This window comes from Eptesicus fuscus, chromosome 13 (genome assembly GCF_027574615.1).
Source record: "Eptesicus fuscus isolate TK198812 chromosome 13, DD_ASM_mEF_20220401, whole genome shotgun sequence".
NCBI classification, from domain to species: domain Eukaryota; kingdom Metazoa; phylum Chordata; class Mammalia; order Chiroptera; family Vespertilionidae; genus Eptesicus; species Eptesicus fuscus.
Genome location: NC_072485.1, coordinates 77,846,844 through 77,867,189, shown reverse-complemented (window position 1 = coordinate 77,867,189; position 20,346 = coordinate 77,846,844). Strand labels below are relative to the sequence as shown.

The 20,346-nt window shown below is 56.3% G+C and overlaps 1 protein-coding gene across 2 annotated transcripts; it reads right to left on the bottom strand.

The window, feature by feature from the left end:
* Nucleotides 1–9,042: 9,042 nt before the first annotated feature.
* On the bottom strand, nucleotides 9,043–19,460 carry C13H11orf24 (chromosome 13 C11orf24 homolog). Of its 2 annotated transcripts, none has more exons than XM_054724896.1 (4): nucleotides 19,347–19,460; nucleotides 15,019–15,216; nucleotides 11,155–11,322; nucleotides 9,043–10,483 (listed from the first exon to the last, which is right to left on the bottom strand). In XM_054724896.1, exons 3-4 carry the CDS (start codon nucleotides 11,228–11,230, stop codon nucleotides 9,237–9,239), a joined length of 1,323 nt encoding a protein of 440 aa, XP_054580871.1. In that variant the 5' UTR covers nucleotides 11,231–11,322; nucleotides 15,019–15,216; nucleotides 19,347–19,460; the 3' UTR covers nucleotides 9,043–9,236. The 2 variants fall into 2 exon arrangements, with proteins under 2 accessions (XP_054580871.1, XP_054580872.1); XM_054724897.1 differs by lacking the exon at nucleotides 19,347–19,460 and adding an exon at nucleotides 17,779–17,962.
* Nucleotides 19,461–20,346: the final 886 nt, after the last annotated feature.

Sequence of the window (20,346 nt, the reverse complement as noted above, 5' to 3'; positions counted from 1 at the left end):
TAAATCCCAGATACCAGGGCCTCTGCTTGGGTCGCCAGGGGGCATGGCCGACCTGCAAACCACCACAGGCCCTTCACCCAGGCTGCCCCACGTCCCAAGGGAACCCCTACCCTGATCCAGGACACCCTTCAGGGCAAACCAGCTGGCCCCCTTCCATGCACCAGGCCTCTATCCTATCTAATAATCCTATCTAATAAAAGAGTAATATGCAAATTGACCATCACTCCAACACATAAGATGTATGCTCCCATGTGGACACAAGATGGCCACCACAAGATGGCCAGCAGGGGAGGGTAGTTGGGAGGGACCAGGCCTGCAAGGGAGGGCAGTTAGGGGCAAACAGGCTGGCAGGGGAGGGCAGTTAGGGGCAAACAGGCTGGCAGGGGAGGGCAGTTAGGGGCAAACAGGCTGGCAGGGGAGCAGTTAGGCATCAATCAGGCTGGCAGGGGAGTGGTTATGGGGTGATCAGGCTGGCAGGCAGAAACAGTTAGGGGCAATCAGGAAGGCAGGCAGGCAAGCAGTTGGGAGCCAGCAGTCCTGGATTGTGACTGGGATCGGGCCTAAATGGGCAGTTGGACATCCCTCGAGGGGTCTCAGATTGGAGAGGGTGCAGGCTGGGCTGAGGGACACCCCCCCCCCCCCCGTGCACTAATTTCGTGCACCGGGCCTCTAGTCTATATATATAAAAGGCTAAGCAACCGGCTGACTGGACTGGCCAACTGGCAGGGCAGTAGGTATGATGCACATTGACCACCAGGGGGCAGATGCTCAACGCAGGAGATGTCGAGCAACAACAACTTTGCAGAGTGTCCTCTCGCACTCCACTCCGCAGACACCCTTCGAGCCCCAGCACCACCCCAGGTGCAGCCGGCCTGGGAGGGACTTCGGGAGGTTGGCTCCAGGGCGTGTCTGGCCCATCTCACCCAGTCCCGCCCCGCAGGCCACCTTCTAATTAATTTCCTTTCAATGTGCATGAATCCGTGCGCCAGGCCTCTAGTAATATCATAATGATGGATACATAGAAGGGTACAACACAAAGGGTGAAACTTGATATAACTATGGATTCAGGTAATAAAATGTATCAGTATTGGTTCCTAAAGTGTAACAAATGTATCACACTAATAATACAAGATGTTACTAACAGGAAAAACCATTGGGGGGGAGGGTGTTGTGTGTGAGAACTCTCTGTACCGGCTGCTCAGTTTTTCTGTGGATCTAAAACTGTTCCAAAAAAAGGTTTTAATTTGAAAAAAACAACTGAACAGGGGATTTGAATGTACCCGTCAGAAATGCCATTTGTACCCTGGGTCTCCTGAAGTAGGGTCGAGAAAGATCGAAGACAGGGCTGGGAGGACAGCTAATTGTTGCTGTCTTTCTGGTTTCCTGATCTAGATTCTGGGGCAGCCTAGCCGCCCCTCCCACCTGTGGGGTCCACAAGGCACCTGTAAAATGGGATAGTATCATTCCTACCTCACAGGGGGACGGCAAAGACTAGGGTCGTCCATGTCAGTGCTCAATAAATGTCACCTGTGAGTTGTTCCATTAAAGCCTCCTGTTGCCCTACCTATTTTGGTTTGTCTTGCAGTTCTTATCACTAGAAGCGTCTTGACTAAGATGAGAATATTCACTGGGGAGCGGGTGAGGTGTGGACCCTGGGCTGCCGGCTGGAGGGAGAGGCCAGGCCAGGTGGCCTGCGTCAGGTTGAAACGGCTACAGGGGAGTCTGTGGCGTGAAGGTGCTGGTTCATGGATCCAAGCTCAGGCAGGCTCTCTCAGTCTTGGCTCCCTGGACATCTGCAGATAAATCATTCTTTGTCGTGGGTGCTGTCCTGAGTGTTACAGCATCCCTGGTCTCTACCCACCCCATCCCAGTCATGACAACCAAAATGCCTCCAGATGGTGCCAAATGCCCACAGGGGGCAACATCACCCCTGTCGGTGGCTTAGAGAGAGGTGTGTCTGAGGTAGGGCAGATTTTGGAGGAAGAGTTGTCCTGGTGGACTGGAGGGAGGAAGAGAGTCTGGAGATAAAGAGTTCAAAGTATCAGGATGTTGCCCTGGCAACAAGGCGGGGCAAGATACCCTGAAAACCCCTCTGCTACAAACACCAGGAAATGCTGGACAAAACAGAGAATTCTTTCTTTTTTTTTTTTTAAAATATATATTTTATTGATTTTTTACAGAGAGGAAGGGAGAGGGAGAGAGCGTTAGAAACATCGATGAGAGAGAAACATCGATCAGCTGCCTCCTGCACACCCCCCACTGGGGATGTGCCCGCAACCAAGGCACATGCCCTTGACCAGAATCGAACTTGGGACCCTTCAGTCCGCAGGCCGACACTCTATCCACTGAGCCAAACCGGTTTCGGCCAGAGAATTCTTTCTGATGTGGAGCTACGTTTTTTAAGTTAGATGCACTGGGTGAGGTGGACACACTTCTATGCATGTGCATAGATTTGGGTACCCCTCAACTCAGCGAGAATATAAAACAGTCTCAACTTTCCTCGTGCTACCTCTTTAGAGTCAAACCACCCTCTGGCCCCTGGAAATCTCTGGTCTGTCCTTTTCTGGAATGTCACATCAGCGTAGTGACACTCAGCCTGAGCGTTGAGAGCCTTTCGCGTTGTGGTTGTATCAGTAATTGGCTTCTCGCACCTCAGAGCGGGGTTTCACTGTATGGGTGTACGTCGTGTGCCTGTCCCTTCTCCGGGAGGACATCTGGGTTATTTCTGGGGCGTCACTGCCATGCATGCTGCTGCTGTAAACACTCATGTCTGGGTTCTGGTGTGAATGCAAGTTTTCCTTTCTCTCGGGTAAATAACCAGAAGAGGGATTGCTGGGCCAAATGGCATATTTTTATTTTATTTTTATTTTTATTTTTTAAAGATATTTCAGGTTCTGTATATATGTGGCTCTTTCTCTTTTAAAAAAATGTATTTCTTTATTGCAGGGGTCCTCAAACTTTTTAAACAGGGGGCTAGTTCACTGTCCCTCAGACCGTTGGAGGGCCGGACTATAGTTTAAAAAAAAAAACTATGAACACATTCCTATGCACACTGCACATATCTTATTTTGAAGTAAAAAAACAAAACGGCAAAAACACCCGCATGTGGCCCACGGGCCGTAGTTTGAGGACGCCTGCTTTATTGATTTCAGAAAGGAAGGGAGAAGGAGAGAGAGATAGAAACATCAATGAGAGAGAATCATTGATCGGCTGCCTCCTGCACACCCCCTACTGGGGATCAAGCCTGCAACTCAGGCATGTGCCCTTGGCTGGAATCGAACCTGGGACCCTTCAGTCCGCAGGCTGATGCTCTATCCACTGAGCCAAGCCGGCTAGGGCCAAATGGCATATTTTTAATTTTATAAGAAAGTGCCGCCCTAGCTGGTTTGGCTCAGTGGATAGAGCATCAGCCTGTGGACTGAAGGGTCCCAGGTTCGATTCCAGCCAAGGGCATGTACCTTGGTTGCGGGCACATACCCAGTAGGGAGTGTGCAGGAGGCAGCTGACCCATGTTTCTTTCTCATTGATGTTTCTAACTCTATCCCTCTCCCTTCCTCTCTATAAAAAATCAATAAAATATATTTTAAAAAAATAAAAAATATATATATTTTTGAAAAGTGCCCAATCACTTTCCAGATTCCATACCATTCTGCATTCCAGCCGTGTGTGAGACCCAGCGCCTTCACAGCCTTGTCCACACTTGGTATGGTCAGTCTTTTTATTTAGCCACAGGTCTGGAAGGGGGCATCTTGTGGCTTTAATTTGCATTTCCCTAGCGACTAATGAGTGATGTTAACCATTTTCTCATGAGCTTATTTGCTGTTTCTATGTCTTCTTTTTTTTTTTTCATGTTTTTATTGATTTTTAGAGAGAGGAAGGGAAAAGGAGAGAGAGATAGAAACATAGATGAGAGAGAAACATCAATCAGCTGCCTCCTGCACACCCTCTCCTGGGGATAGAGCTCAAAACCCGGGCATGTGCCCTGACCTGGCTCATGTGCCTCCACTCAACCACTGAGCCACACCAGCCAGGCTCGGTTAATTGTTATGTAAGGTGTGAGGTATAGGTTGAGGATATCTCTCTCTCTCTCTCTCTCTCTCTCTCTCTCTCTCTCTCTCTCTCTCTCTCGGATCTCCAGTTGTTCCAGCAGCATTTGTTGAAAGACTCTTCTCTTTTCATTGACTTGCATTTTCATCTTCGTTAAAAATCCAGGGAGTGTGTGTGTGTATTAACTGAGAGGAAAAAAAAAGAAAAGACTCAAGTCATGAAATGAAAGGACAAATATTGCATTTCCACTCTATCTTGAATGGGCCAGTTCGTAAAGACAGAAAGTAGCACAGAGCTTGCGGGGACTGAGGGAGGGGGACAGGGCGGGGGGGCGGGGGTAGGAAGGGTGGGAGATGGAGAGCTGTTGCCTGATGAGAAGTTTCTGTTTGGGACCAGGAAAGAGTTCTGGAAGGAGTGGTGATAGTTGCACAGTATAGTGGATGTGCTTGATGCCCCTGAGCCTGTACACCTTTAATTGTTTAGAAGACCTTGATGTTTATCTGGCTTGGGGACCCTCTCCCGAGCTGGCTTTGAAGAAGCAGGCTGCCATGCAGGGAGTGAGCCATGTGGCCAGGAAGAGAGTGAGGGAGCCCCCAGCCTCGGGCCAGCAGCCCGGATTCTGCCGGAACCCCGGGAGCTCGGAGGCAGATCTGCCCCAGGAGAAGCTCACGGGAGGAGCCAGCCCCGCCCACACCTGAGGCTCTTTAGGACCCTGAAGCGGAGAGACAGTCACTGGCACAAATGCCCTAATTCCCCGGAGAAGGCTGTCTCAGAGTAGGAGACCCCGGGCCTAGGAGCACTGACAGGTGCGAGTTCTTCCCGCGTGGGAACCGGGGAGCGTCCGGTGCCAGGGGCGCTGGGCTGGAGGGAGTCCCCCAAGAACTGTCTCTGGCCACGGGCAGCACCCACGGTGAGAGAAGGGTGCTGGAAGGAGCCTCGGCCACCAGGTGGAGCCCTTGCACTTTCCTGATGGGAGTGGGGTGCGGAGGGGCGCTGCTGGCTGTCCCAGAGGAAACGGCCCCGCCTGCTGGGCGCCCAACGTGGGTGTGGCCCCAGAGAAGGCATCTCCACGCCCCCAGGCTGTCTGTGCCACCGTTGTAGACAGACTGACAGACAGACCTGGAGTGCATTATCCTGCCAATTGGAGGATGACCTCGGGCAGCGACTTGGCCTTCCCCTGCCTCAGTTTCCTCGCTGTGAAGGGAAGAGCGCCCCCTTGGGGCCACGCCGGTCTCTCACTTCTACCGTGGCCTTTGTGTGGACTTGGATGCACCCAGTAGACCCCCACCTCCCGTGTGCCAGTCTTGCTCTGGGCACTGAAGCGGCATGGCAACAGGCCCGGAGGAGAGGCTCTGAGTCCCCTCTGCTGGGCGGCCGCCCTGAGCTCCCAGGAGGGCCTGGTGTGCCCATCTCTTCTTCCCATCTTCCCGGTGCCCCACCCATTACACCGTGTGCTCCGGAGGCAGGGTGGGCAGCTTCATCTCTGAATCCACACTTGGTTAGCAAACAGTGGGCGCTCAATAAGTGCCCGATGAGCCGAAACCGGTTTGGCTCAGTGGATAGAGAGTCGGCCTGTGGACTCAAGGGTCCCAGGTTCGATTCCGGTCAGGGGCATGTGCCTTGGTTGCGGGCACATCCCCAGTGGGGGGTGTGCAGGAGGCAGCTGATCGATGTTTCTCTCTCATCGATGTTTCTAACTCTATCCCTCTCTTCCTCTCTGTAAAAAATCAATAAAATATATTTATAAATAAAATAAAATAAGTGCCCGATGACCTAATGCTAAACAGGACTTTCCCGCAGGCCAGGAATGGCTACCTGGTCACTACCCAGGGGACAGCCCAGGGCTTGGACCTGTGGCCCCCAGATTTGGACAGCCTGCGTGGAGGGGCTCTCTGTGGCTGTCTGGAGCCCAGCGCTGGCCCTCATGCTCCACTCAGCAGGGAACCCCTGGAAGGGTCTGCCCTGCTGGGCACAGCTTGACTTGTATCCCGGGAAGGGCTATTGGCCAGGAAAATTGCAGGTTTGCGTGTGGAGGGGTCCCTGGCTGCAGGTGGAGAGCGCTGGGTCGGGCTGGCCCCTCCGGGCAGCAGCAGGCCCCTCCGGGCAGCAGCAGGCCCCGGCCAGGAGAACGCCTTGCTCGTAGGAATATTTAGGATGGTCCATTGGACTCCGGGACGAAGCACAGGTTTCCAGCTCAGGTGAGCAACGATGCACGGGGAGTCCCTGGCTGGGGCTGAGGGACAGGCAGGTCCTGTGACATCCATGCCCCGATTCCCTGGATGTAGGGGTACCAGCAGAGGCCCCTGATCACAAGCTGAGCCAGTCCAGTGGGGCCCCTTGTCCTACCTGCCCGGAAAGGAACAGGGCACCTGGTCTGTGAGAACGCCCTCGGGGCTCACGTGGGTTCAGGGCTCACGTGGGTTCAGGGCTCACATGAATTGGGGCTCACGTGGGTTCGGGGCTCACGTGGGTTCGGGGCTCACGTGGGTTCAGGGCTCACGTGGGTTCGGGGCTCACGTGGATTCAGGGCTCACGTGGGTTCGGGGCTCACGTGGGTTCAGGGCTCACGTGGGTTCGGGGCTCACGTGGGTTCTGGGCTCACGTGGATTCAGGGCTCACGTGGGTTCAGGTCTCACGTGGATTGGGGCTCACGTGGGTTCGGGGCTCACGTGGGTTCAGGGCTCACGTGGATTGGGGCTCACGTGGGTTCGGGGCTCACGTGGGTTCAGGGCTCACGTGGGTTCGGGGCTCACGTGGGTTCTGGGCTCACGTGGATTCAGGGCTCACGTGGGTTCAGGTCTCACGTGGATTGGGGCTCACGTGGGTTCGGGGCTCCAGCTCCAGGTGAAACTCAACCAGCAAGGGGTGGAGCCTGCCCTTCACAGAGCAGCCTGTCGCGGAGCAATGCTGCCAGCTGGCCTGGAGCTCAGGACGCAAGGATGGCGAGGTCGGCCTGGAACACCCACCCGCCTTCCCAGCCACAGCACCTGCCACCACCTGTGCAGCCGGGCTCAGGTGTGCGGCGGGGAAGGGAGAAGCAGGAGGGCGCAGGCTGCTGGGCTCAGCCGCTGGTCACAGCTCGGCTCCGTCAGCAAAGGCCGGAGCGGGGGAAGGGGCCCCTGGGCCTGTGGGCCAACCAGTGAGGACAGACGGGCTGAGGACTGGCGAGGGCGGCGGGGAAGTTCTGACCCCGTCTCCCCACCTGTGTCCTCTCCATCCCTGGCTCTTACATCATCTCAGCCGATCTGGGAGTTACTCTCCTGGTCTTTATCATGGGCCATTTGAAATCCCTTTTTGGAGGAGGAAGAACTTAAATGAGTTCTTCCTGGCTCAGGAGACCTCTGTGATGGGGACCTGGGGTCAGACGAAATCCGTCTCGTCCTCAGGCTTCTGGGTAGAGAAGCAGGAGTGGCCGCCCCTCCCCCGCCCCCAGGTCCATGTCGGATGCTAATTCCGTTTCCCCACTTCACAGGTGAAGCAGCCAAGCTCCAGCACATTCCACGCTTGCTCTGGGCGGGGAGCAGCAGCTGCAGACCCGGCCTGGGTACCCAGCCTTGCGTGCTGCCCGTCAGCTCTCGCTGCCTTGGGCAGAGAAAGGCCACTCACTCACACGCGATGGCGATGGAGCCGTGCGGTCCGAGAGCGACTCGCCCTGGGAATCTGCGTGCGGAGAGCCAAGTGCAGTGACGTGGGGATTTGCCCGGTGCCTTCAGCCCTCCCGGTGTTGTTCAAGGGTCAACTCCAGTTAGAGAGCCGGGCTTACCGACTGCGGCCCCAGGGGTGGCTTGTCCCATCTGGGCCGCAGTGGACATGTCTTTAAAATGGGGAGGGAAGCCCTAGCCAGTTTGGCTCAATGGATAGAGCGTTGGCCTGTGGACTGAGGGATCCCGGGTTCGATTCCAGTCAAAGGCACATGCCCGAGTTGCAGGCTCAATCCCCAGTAGGCGGTGTGTAAGAGGCAGCCGATCAATGATTCTCTCTCATCATTGATGTTTCTATCTCTATCTCCTTTCCTCTCTGAAATCAATAATTTTTTAAAATATATTTTATTGATTTTTTACAGAGAGGAAGGAAGAGGGATAGAGAGTTAGAAACATCGATGAGAGAGAAACATGGATCAGCTGCCTCCTGCACACCTCCCTACTGGGGATGTGCCTGCAACCAAGGTACATGCCCCTGACCGGAATCGAACCAGGGACCTTTCAGTCCGCAGTCTGACGCTCTATCCACTGAGCCAAACTGGTTAGGGCTACAAATAATTTTTAAAAAAATAAAGTGGGGAGGGAAGCTGATCTCCCCGGGTTCGGGGGGAGCGCAATGCGTTCCCTGCATTAAGCAGGACAGTAGCCGGTACACGACAAGGACACAGTGTGGCTCTGAGGGCCACTGGTGTTGGGAAGTAGAGCCAGGAACCCAGAGCAATTGTCCTGCCGAGGGGAGTGGGCCCGGCACTCACTGGGGCCTGGGGCTCCCCGGGTTCCAGGATGACCTGGGTCGAGGTGCTGACAACGACCAGTTGAGGCAAGTGCGCATGTGCAGGGCCACTGCGAGTGGGGGCGCAGCAGGCCCAGGCTGACCTGGCTACAGCGTGGGGCTCAGGTGCGGTTCACACGGCGGGTGCAATTTCATGCCCAAATCAAACTCCACGCGGTTCACCACCTCATGGTCCGGGGGAGGGGGGTTAGAGGAAAGGGCGGTCTCCGCGTGGCACCAGAGACCCCTCCGCTGGGTGTGGGCAGGCCTGGGCACAAGAGGGAAGCCCAAGGAAGCGGCCCAGGCACAGCCAAGTCCAGGCACAGCCAAGTCCGGGGCCTCTCGTACCTGCAAAGGCTCCCCTTGGCGAGGTGGGCGGGGCCACGTAAACAGGGCGACACCATCTGAATGGAAAGCCCGGAAGGGAAAGCGGTCATTGCTTTCATTCCTGCCAGGGTCTGACACCAGGGTCCCCCGCCCCAATCACTGCCTGCTCCGTCAACACGACCGCTTACAAAAATAAATGTGAAAAGAAAGCAGCCTTTTAGTGACGTGGAGTTAATCTGACCGTAATTGAATGTTTAACCGCCTGGCGGGTCTCCTGGATTGCACCAAAGGGTTTGGAAGCACTTGGTTTGGTCTCAGAGGGAACTGGAAGGAGGGGAGGGCCCCGCCCCCGAGGGTCCAGCTGGAGCCGAAGGCCGGCCGCGGCCGCCTCACATCTCTGAGTCCGCGTACATCCCGTTGATCAGGTAGTCCACCTGCGTGTAGTCCTTCTTCTTGTAGTTCTCGTAGGCCTGCAGCGCAAACAGGACCACGACGGCGAAGAGAAGGGCCACCCCAAGCAAGAGCATGGCCAGCAGTTCCCCTCTGTTCACGGGGGACAGGGGCAGGGCCCTGGTGGTGACTGCCATGTACTGGCCCTGGGTGCTGAGCTGGCACGAGTCCGTGGTTGGCATCTTGGGGTCCCCTGAGCTCACGGGGGTTGGCCCGGGGGAAGCACTGCCACCTGTGGCCTCAGGCCGCACCTGCTCCAGTGTGGAGGGCGTGGCAGCCCCCGTGACCCCCCCTGGAGATGAAACAGGGCTTGGCGGTGTTGTGGGGGACGTGGCCTCCATCCCAGGTGTGGGGCTGGCCTGTGGCACAGGAGCTGGCACTGTGCTGGCAGCCGGCCCCTCAGCTGTCACCACTGTGGTGGACATGGAAGCCACGGAGCGGGTGAGCTCTGGGGTTGTGTTCTCGAGGGGCGGGGTGGGCCCACTTGCTGTGTCTGCCACGGGTCGGGCAGTCGACGGCTGGGTGGTGGGACCTTGTGTGGATGTGTTAAGTGCGTGGGGACTCGTGGGGAGCGTGGGGCTGGCTGTGGAGTGGCGGGGGGTGTGCTCGGCGGGACTCGGTGAGCCCCAGGCGCTGCCTGCATTTGCCGTGGCGGTGGCAGCAGTCTGCATGCTGGTGGCCAGCGTCGTCCGAGGTGCTGCTGGTGGCAACGTACCGTTGCTGGGTGCCTGGGTGTGGGGTGTGCTGAGAGCGGCCGTGGACGCCGGGGTTGGCCGTGTGGACGTCGGCGTGGGCCGTGTGGACGTCTGTGTGGGCCGTGTGGACGTCGGCATGGGCCGTGTGGACGTCGGCGTGGGCCGTGTGGACGTCGGCGTGGGCCGTGTGGACGTCGGCGTGGGCTGTGTGGACGTCGGCGTGGGCTGTGTGGACGTCGGCGTGGGCACCCTGGAGTCCGTGAGGTTGGCGGGACCCACTGCAGCTGCCGAGGCGCCCACGTCATTCCCGGGTGTCCTCCCTGCTGTGACGGCAGGGGAGCTGTGGTTGGCTCCCAAAGCCTCTCTGGCCAACGTGACAGGAGAGGGCGTCGTCACGCCCTCTGAGGTTTGGTTAAAGATGCTGTCAGTCGTTTCCCTGGATGTGCTTTTTGTGACTAAATCAGCCTGCGTCTGGTTGAAGTCGAAGGGCACTTAAAGTCAGAAAGGAGAGAAAAAGGCACGATCAGGGGGCGGCTGGCGGCTTCGCTGGCCGGTCTCCTGGGCCCAGAGAGACCAGGGAGGGGTGTGCACAGCTTCCCCCTCTCCTCGCTGCCACGCCTGGCCTGCAGCCCACCCCAGGGGCAGCTGGCACTCTGCCCTCTCTGAACCCCAAGCCCATGGAAGGCTTAAGAGCTTCGCTCTTTGATCCAATCCCCAAAACAGCAGACAGGGTGAGTCTCACATCACAGGCGTGACTCCTCATTAAACCCTCAAACACACCGTGTGGCTACAGAGCAGATAACCCGCCGCCCAGGTATTCCCACCAGGGACCTCTCGGCTTCATGAAGGCTCTGAAGCGGGATGCCCGGGGGTGGGTTAGGAGGCCCTGTCAGAGCGGCAGCCACTAAATGTCTGAGGTCTGAGTGGACAAACGCCCCAGCAGAGACCAGGCTCCTGCAAGTAAGGAGGTTTTGCAGGGTCAAGCCAGAGACCCGCTCAGGCCCTACCTGGGCTGGGCTTGCAGAAGCTCCGCCTGACAGCCCTCCCCAGCCTGGCCCCGTGGAGCTCGGGGGCTCCCCGCTCTCAGCCGGGGCTTGCAGACACCCCTCGGGCTCAGGGTGCGCTGGGGCCTGTGCAGCAATCTCCCGGCTTCCTCACTCACCTGGACCCTGGGGTGCCACTCGGCTCTCGGAGAAGGACAAGGAGGAAATGCAGGCGAGCACCAGGGCTGTCCACATCTTGTGGGTGAGCTGGGAGCAGGGCTGGCGGTCCCGAGGCTCCCAGCCGCGCTCTCGGGCTGCTAACGAGGCCGGCTACGTGGCCGAGGGGTCTGTGATCGAGAGACAAGGCGCCCGGTCAGTGACGCACAGCCTGGCCTGGCCTGGGTACAGTGCTGCGCCGTGTGCAGGGCTCTGGCCTGGCCTGGCGTGCCAACCGAGCCACGTGCTTCGACCAGGCTGGCAGGCAGGAAGATGGGTGGTTAGTGACCTGACCAGGGTCTGTGTGTGATGGCTTAACGCACTTCCTGACCCAGTTCCACGATGAGTCTCAACCCCCCAAGTGCCCACCCCCCACCCCAGCATTCAGGGTTTGAGGGGGCAGCAGAGCAAGGGCCAAGGCATTCTGACCGCCAAGATGGGCCAAGTCTTCCTCCTCAGCGTCTCCCGTGGCCGCGGGACACAGACCAGGCCCTTCACATGGAGATGCCACTTAGCCCGCCCCCCCCGCCCCCCCCCACCGTCCAGTACCCCCAGGGCCTGCTCTTGTGCCGGCAGCCACAGTACAGGAAGGTGGGAGCCACGCAGTGCCTCCAGGAAGCCTGCCGTCTTGGGAGACACAGAAAAGAGGTCACTGCGGCTGGCACACACGTGGAGCCGAGGCGTGACTCAAGCAGGAAGCGTGCAGGAGACGGCACCGGGCAGGCCTTGAAGGGTAAGTTGAAGGCGGGTCCTCTGGGAGACCGGGTGAGGGTGGGGAGGACCGGATGCTACAGGGGCCGAGGAGGCACTGAACTCAGGCGAGTGGGTGTCAGAGAAGGTTTCCTGAGAAAGTGGCACCTAAGCCATCTTCTAGAACAGTGGTCGGCAAACTGTGGCTCGCGAGCCGCGGTCTGCCGCTCTGTTGACTAATGAGTTTGCCGACCACTGCCTTAGGGAAAAACACTTAAAAAACATTTTAATAATGTACTCATGTCTTTAACCTGAAGTCAAAACTTCTGGTAAGCTGAAACCGGTTTGGCTCAGTGGATAGAGTGTCGGCCTGCGGACTGAAGGGTCCCGGGTTCGATTCCGGTCAAGGGCATGTACCTTGGTTGCGAGCACATCCCCAGTAGTGGGTGTGCAGAAGGCAGCTGATAGATGTTTCTCTCTCATCGATAGTTTCTGACTCTCTATCCCTCTCCCTTCCTCACTGTAAAAAAAATCAATAAAATATATTAAAAAAAAACAATAAAACAAAACTTCTGGTAAGGGTAATGCCTTACGCAGTGGTCAGCAAACTCATTAGTCAACAGAGCGGCAAACCATGGCTCGTGAGCCACAGTTTGCCGACCACTGTTCTAGAAGATGGGTGGGATCCACCTGCTGGGAGGCAAGTGGGAGAAAGCAGCAGGTGACAGCAGCAGGGTGGGGCCCAGGGACAGTGTGGTGGGACCTGGGATTAGACTAGACAGGGTGTCCACCAGGTGAGGGGCAGGGTGGGCAGATGCAGGCAGGCAGGGACGAGGCCCCAGGAGGCTGTGGAATTGGTGAGGGGGTGCCACTGTCGAGACGGGGGGCAGGCTGAGAGGACTGGTTGCAGGAGCCCAGCGTACACCCCACTAATTAAATAGTCCACCTGCGGGAGAGAGCATGACGGCAGAAACTTCCGGAAATGCCACCATGGCCAAGCCTCGCCGGGATGAGGACTGGGGTGCACAGGGGTGTTCCCACACTCACCCTGGGTCCCTCTCAAGTGCTGGCAGGCTGGGATTCCTTGCTGCAGGGGTGCCACAGGGAGCTGAGGGGCCAGCTGACCTCAAGTGTCCCGTCACCTCACATCCCGCTGGCCCCGGGTGCCCCTGACCCCGTCCTCAGCCCTGCCCGACGGCCTGAGTCCCACATGGTCCTCCAGGCAGCAGACTGGCCACACATGGGCATGCCTAGTCCCCGACTCGCCGCTCGATTCGGGCAGAGGGCAGGCCGGTGGGACTCGAAGGGCAGGCAACAAGGATGGGGCTCCCAAGAGCCCTCCAAAGTCAATCCTGCCTGAAGCCACCTTAGGCCTTCGGTCTCCCCACGGGGCCCTCACCGTGCGGGTCCCGAGTTCCACGGAGCGTCATGGGAGGGAGCCGAGGGCACGGAATGAACATCCCGACCGGCTCCTCGCCCAGCACAGCCCTGCAGCCAGGCCGCTCCTGGTAACCGGAAAGGCTCTGTGTCCCCCCATCAGTGCGAAGCGTCACAAATGAATCCTCGCTGCCCTGGTCCACTTGCCCCCACCCCCACCCCACAGCTGCCCCAAAAGACCCTGGCAACCCACAAAGTTGACCCTGCCTCCACGGCTCAGACCCCTCCCTCCCTAGATGACCCCAAAGCTCCTTAACACGGCCCAGGCGGCCTCCAAAGTCTGGCCCCACTGGCCTCTCCACTACCCTCGCCCCCGTCCCGGGCACGTGGAGGACCTGTTGTTCCCAGTGCAGAGCCTGGCTTAGCCAGCAGCCCACAGACAGCCCGTGCAGCATAAAGGGATGTTTCTGGGGCCGCCACATGGTGGCTTTCTGCCCGCTGTGATCGGTGGGGACTGTCGTAGGGTGGGCCCATGACTGCAAACCCCATCTGAGCACAAACTCTTCTGGAAGCCGGCACATCCCCTGGTGCTTCTGACCCCTCCCCATGAGTCGCTGACTTGATCTCACTCATCCTGCACTTGCCCTCCAGAATCGTCTGCGAGGGCTCCCGGGCTCACAGGTTTGGAAGGTCCCTCAGCCCTCCCACACGCAGGTTTGCATCTGTCTTCTAGAGAGCAAGGGCATTCTTTGTTTTGACAGACAAGTGGGGGTGGGGAGAGGAGAGAAGAAACAGACACTGTCATGAGAGGGAAGAATCGGAGTGAAGGTCCCGGGCACGAAGAACTCGCTCCTCCACCCCCCATCTGCCGAGGCCATGCAGCTGGGCTCTTGGTAAATGAATGCATTTAGATGGCTCTCTCCAGCCAGTCACGTCTGGGCATGCGTGGCCCTGCGCCTGAGCCTGGAGCTGGGTCGCCTGGGGTGGGATGAGGTGCCAGGGCTTCCTGAATGCACCCCAGGCCTCAGGCTCAATGTCCTCTCGCTACAAACCTCCAGAGCAGAGCTGGCAAACACCTCCTGTAAAGAGCTAGACAGCAAACATTTGAGACTTGGTGCGCCACGCAGGCGTGGAGGATCTGTACACGAGGGGCGTGGCTGTGTCCCACTAAAACTGTGTTTGCAAAGACAGGTGGCAGGCAGGCCGGCCCGCCCACAGGCTGCAGCTTACAACCCTGCTCGCGCAGCGAACTTCGGGGTTCCTAGATGCAGGGACAGCCTGATCGATGTGCCGGACGGATTTCCTCCTCCCCGCCTCACCCCGGGACAGGCGGGGACCGTTTCCCTCCTGTCCTGGGACAGGTCTCCTCCCAGAGCCCCTTCTGCCATGAGGCACCCACCGCCTTTACCCCGGCGTCAGCGAGGTGCTGTGCACGGGAGCTCCCACAGTGTTACGGTATGGCGACACAAGCTGAGAATCTTTTGTGGTGACTGGCGTTTGTGTCACAGAAACAGGTGAAGGCCGCAGACGACCACACGGCCCCCACCTGTCCCCACCTTTGGACCACCCTCCTGGAGGACCTCAGAAGGCAGAACCTCTGACGTGAAGAGCCACAGTCCGGGCCCCTCCTGGATTCTGGGAGGCTCAGGCCTCTGGGCCTGGCTGCCTTTCCTTCCCCTTGAGGCTCCCTGAGCTTGCACAGTCCCGTCCGAGCTCACTGTGCCATCCCCAGCAGGTGACCCCGGCCTTCACACACTCACCAGAGGCAGGTGCTCAGGGCGAGCTCCCGGGCTGGGCCATCTTCCCGCTCGGAGGGCTGCGGGCTGGGCACGGTGCGCTTGCCAGGTGCGGTCTGGCTCTGCCGGTGAGCGCAGCTGCGAGGAGCGCTCCCGGGCCACGGCATGCTTTGTGGAACCTGCGGGACACGGGCAGATGCTCCCGCCTGGTAACTGTCGCATCTAGGGTTTGAAGAAGAGCAAACACTTCTTAGGAAACGCAGGAGGAAAACAGTCGGTGAGCAGGGAGGCACCCAATAGGCGGCATTCAGTAGGTCAGCTGGGAAAAGGAGGCTATGTATCAAAACTTTCCCTGGCACGGCTTCTGGGCGGCACTGTCTACGCCCGAATTCCTTCTCAGGAAGCAGTAGGACAGGTGTACAACGTGGAGAGCGACGAAGATGTTCATCGCGGTGCTATTTATAAGAGTAAAAAATCGGAACGGTTACGTAAAAGAGGGTCCCATCCATATATAAAATACTATGGCAGCCGTTAAAAAACACACAAATGTCTATTTATTGCCATGGGAAGATGCCCAGCGTGGAACGTGAAGTGAAACAAGCAGGTCACACACAGTACACACACCACGATCCTGTTTTTGTCTAAACAGGCACATGTCAAGCAGACTGGAAAGATGTATACCAGAAAGTTCATAATGGTTATCCCTGGGGAACAGATTCACAGGTGATTTTCATTTTCTACTTTAGATCTTTTTATTTTTTTTTTAACAAGCTTGTGTCACTTCTGGGAAACACTCTGAAAGGCTTCAATGAAAGAAAGCAATGCCTGGCCCTAGCTGGTTTGGGTCAATAGATAGAGCGTCAGCCTGTGGACTGAAAGGTCCCAGGTTCAATTCCGGCCAAGGGCACATGCCTGGGTTGCAGGCTCAATCCCCAGTAGGGGGTGTGCAGGAGGCAGCCAATCAATGATTCTCTCTCATCATTGATGTTTCTGTCTCTCTCTCCCTCTCCCTTCCTCTTTAAAATCAATAAAATATATTAAAAAAAGAAAGAAAAGAAAGCAATGTCTGATTTTTTTCAAGTAATTTGAGCTTCCAGGCCCACCTGATACAGTTTCACCTGCGGATTTTATAATTTAGAGTAACTTTATTATTTACATGACAGGAGATGCATTTTTTTTTTAAAAGCCAACCAAAACGTTAGAGGAATCCAGGGATACGACAGCAATGCAAATATATTAATCAGCACAAATGACCCTCCCATTGCTGAACAGTTCACGTAAGCTCCGGACATGAACTCATCACCTCCTACCGTGGCTGCCATTAGCAAGTGGTGATGCCTGAGGACCATCATGGGCCCACTCCCTAACACAAATGCCCACCTATGCACACACATACATACATGCCCAGGCACACGCATGTGAGCATGCAGTCACTCATGTGTGTACACAGCTGCTTGCATTCCCACTCACAGCTACACAAAAATGCACCCTGCCACAGGTATAAGTATGCATACATATGCAGTCATACCCATGCATGTGTACAAACAATCACTCACACAATCACACACACAAGGCGAGTGCACACACGGAGCATGTCCATCAGGCTCTCTCAGGAAACTCCACAAGAGTCTCAGTTAACTTCTGCCCGATACATCACTGCCTGCTCACTCCCAGCCGGTGGGACTGCGGGTCACTCCCACGGAACCGGGAATTGGCTGCGGTGCAGAGTCGAGAACAGGCCCTTGCTGTGCCGTGACTTCATCTCTCTGGTATGGTCCTGCCTCCACTTTCCAACAGCCTACTCGAAATGTCAGGATTAATTTGTGGGGTCCTGTGCTAATCTGGGAAGTTGGCTCAGAGTAGACAAACCATTCACAAGATTTAAAACAACAGTTTCCCCTGCAAAGGCTTCAGTGAACCTTAAAAGAGGGTCAGGCCAGTTATTCTCATTATCTGGAGACTAGACAGATCAAGATCTCAGACTCTGCTAGATGGAAAGTAAAGAGACCCCTGGGCAAGAGGGAAATAAGCAAGAAGGAATGAAGTTAGTATCGAGTGGGAGGGAGACCAGGGCAGATGGGAAGACAGGAGGTTAGGCTGGTGCTGGGAGTTCCCCCTTTTCAGGGGTCAGCTCCCACAAGTTCTGCAGAGGAGGCAGTACCCCCACGAGCCAGGCGCCACTCCATCAAAAAGGCAGCCCCATGCCTGGCCAGCCGGCCTGGCTCAGTGGTTGAGCACTGACCTATGAACCAGGAGGTCACAGTTGGACTCCTAGTCAGGGCACATGCCTGAGTTGCGGACTTGATCCCTAGTAGGGGGCATGCAGGAGGCAGCCGATCAATGATTTTCTCTCATTATTGATGTTTCTCTTTCTCCCTTCCTCTTGAAAACCAATAAAAAGTTTTGTTTTGTTTTTAAAAAAGGGAGCCCCAGACGGCTCTTGATGTCAACTTCCCAATCCTGTTCTGGCCCTTGACCTTGTGACGCCTCTCAACACCTCCTGCCTCCGATGACTTGTGTTCCCAACCTTGGCTTGGTTTTAAACTCTTTTTACAGACCTATTTGTTATATGCAGGGTGCTGCGTGCAAGTTACGTGACATCAGACTGCAACATGCTTGCTTCCTTTTTCTGGCTTACACAGGTTCCTAAGATCCAACACAGGAATCCTCCGGCTTGGCAAGGGACTACACCTGTTACCCCGCATTCCATGGCTCTGGTAACACTTCTTTAGCAGCAGCGACATGACCCCAGTCCCTACTCCAAGCTGGAAAAACTATACATACCAGGGAGTAGGGGCTGTGAGAGCAAACACAGGGCGGACCGACGACACCTATGTTGACACGCCACCTGGCTGAACTTTGATAACAGAACCCAACGGACACAGGCGTGTGGTTTTGTGTAGATAGACCTTGTCCTGTGGTCCAAAGGATGTGTCCCAGTGGCCAACGGGGACCTGAGCAGTGGATACTGTCTTAATTACATTGATTGCTTCCGGGTTTCTGAAAGCTTTGGTATCACAATTACATGCTGATCGGCAGCCTAGTTTTTGTTCGCAAGGTGCCTGTGCTTGGCAAGTTTGGCACATAAGCAGAAAAGTCGGTATTTTAAGTACTTTCCTTGCCTGTTTATCGAAATTTTAGAGATGCTTCCTTTGGGGAGAAAACAAAACATTATAGGCAGAATTGTAAGTGCCACATTCATGGTTGATGGCAAACTTGGTGGATGCTGACTCCTCCCATTAGCCTAACAGTTAAATGCACACACTGTTAAGCTGCCACCCAGAACCACATGGAGGAGGCAGATAAGTAGATGGAAAAGTACAACCCCTCCCAGGTAGGACACTTCCTGGGCCCATCCTTGCCCTCAGAGGACCTTTCAGTGCCCCGCCTACACGGGAGTGTCCCAACGTTCCCATCTGCTGCTCCCAAACTGGAACAGCCTGGGCCTCTTCTCTGGTTTGCGATCCCCTGCCTCCTGCCTCTCCGGCCCCCGCATCCACACTCCTTTGGAGTCTTAGTCTTAGTCTTCTGTTTCTTCCTCTCCCCTATTCCTTGCCCGTGTGGCGGAAAAAGGGACCCCATACTAAAACTGACAAGCCCAGGGGAGGCCAGCATGGCAGGCCCTACAAACTCAGAAACTGAAAGTAACCACATAGGACGGTCTGAACATAAAAATCCCCAACTAAAAGCGGGTTATGGCGGTGGTATGTCCTAGGCCTGTAGTTTCCTTGACCCGTTACTTTAAGGGAGCCTGTCTACTTTTACATCCAAGGTAACATACCTACAGAATGTCAGAGCAATTTCCTTTCCCAGACAACTCAGGGCACACCCACCAACCAGAACACAGAACCCTCATTGTTATCTTGTTCCCCAAATACTGCCTATGTAAATGGTAATTAGCTACCCCATGCCCACCGGTGTAAAAGTATGCATGTGTCTGTCCGGTCTACTTTTCATTCCATCCCAGGGATTTCCCCCACTTTGCTTTCTCCTGCCCCCTTCATCTACCACCGACGAATTTCATGTACCCCTCCTTAAGTCTCCTCCTTTAAGCTGCAAACTGCCCTTCTCCAGAGCATTTTCTCAACTCCTGGAGATTTTGCTTCCCAGCAATTGTCATCAGTTTGGCTCAAATAAACTCATAAAATTCTTTATAGGTTTGGACATTTCTTAGTGGACACCTCCAGTCCTCATTCCCTTGCACTCGATGCCCCCATTCACGTTTCCTCTTCCTGCCCTGCTCTGCCTCTCGTGCCCCATTCATTCTCCAGCCCCCCACCTCCTTCTCTCAGCCCCAAGCCCGTCCCGGCAGCCGTGGCCACAGCATCCCGATGGCAGCGCAGGCCTCTTACCCGGGCGCGGCAGGCCTGCAGCGGCCGAGCGGCCCTCGGACGGCGTGAGGCGCCCGCGGTCCGGCGTGGGGACGTGGCCGGCAGTGGAGCAGAACCACCCGGAGCCGGAGCGCTCGGGACAGCCGCCCGGGCCCGCCCCGCCCCGCCCGGCCGCCAGGAAGTGACGTCACTGGGAGGCGTGTCCTGGGTGGGGCGTGGCAGCCTCTGCAGGCACAGGGATCCGCTAGGTGGTGCCTGGCGCCGCTGAATGCGAGCCGAGAGAGGGGCGTGGTTTCTACAGGCCCCGCCCACCACGGGTGGTCAAGCAATGTCTCCCACGGGCCGGAAGTCGCTGTTCCAGACTGGTCTTTGGCGGAAGTGGTTAATGCGGGTCTCTGCCGGCTTGGATGTGGGCACCTCGCTGCAGCGATCGGCGTGCCGGGCCTGGGGTAGGGTCAGATCAGATGTACCCCAATGGTATACAGAGAACCGAGGGGTGACCCTGCCATATTCCTGCCCTCCTCTCTCAGACTTGATCCAACCCCTGGGTGCCCGCGTTGGGGAGGGGAGGGTCTTACTAGTAACAGTAGCGATGGCAGCTTACAACTTGCCAAGCCTTGTGCTTGGTTCAGTGACTTTCCTGCAGGTTCGGCGATTTAATCACTGCAGTAGCACTGTGAGCTGCTTCAGCCTCCATTTTACAGACGCAGAAACTGGGATAACAATGGGGAAGTGGAGTGTAGGGTTATGCTTATGTCAAAGGTATGCTAACCTAGATGCACAGGAACAATCGACAGAGCCTGCTTAAGCCAAAGATAAGCCGTTTACTAAAGAAGCTCTATGCCTGGGTGTGACTGTGGACCGTGACCTGCCCAGTTTGAAACTTATGATCAGGTCATGCAGTGAGGTTACTTTCCATAGAAGCTCTTCTTCCTGCACGCATGGGAGTACACCAAAGCCTTTATTTTCAGACAGTTTTATAACCTGTCTGGGGTTCCTGGGCTAGGAAACTAAACCAGAC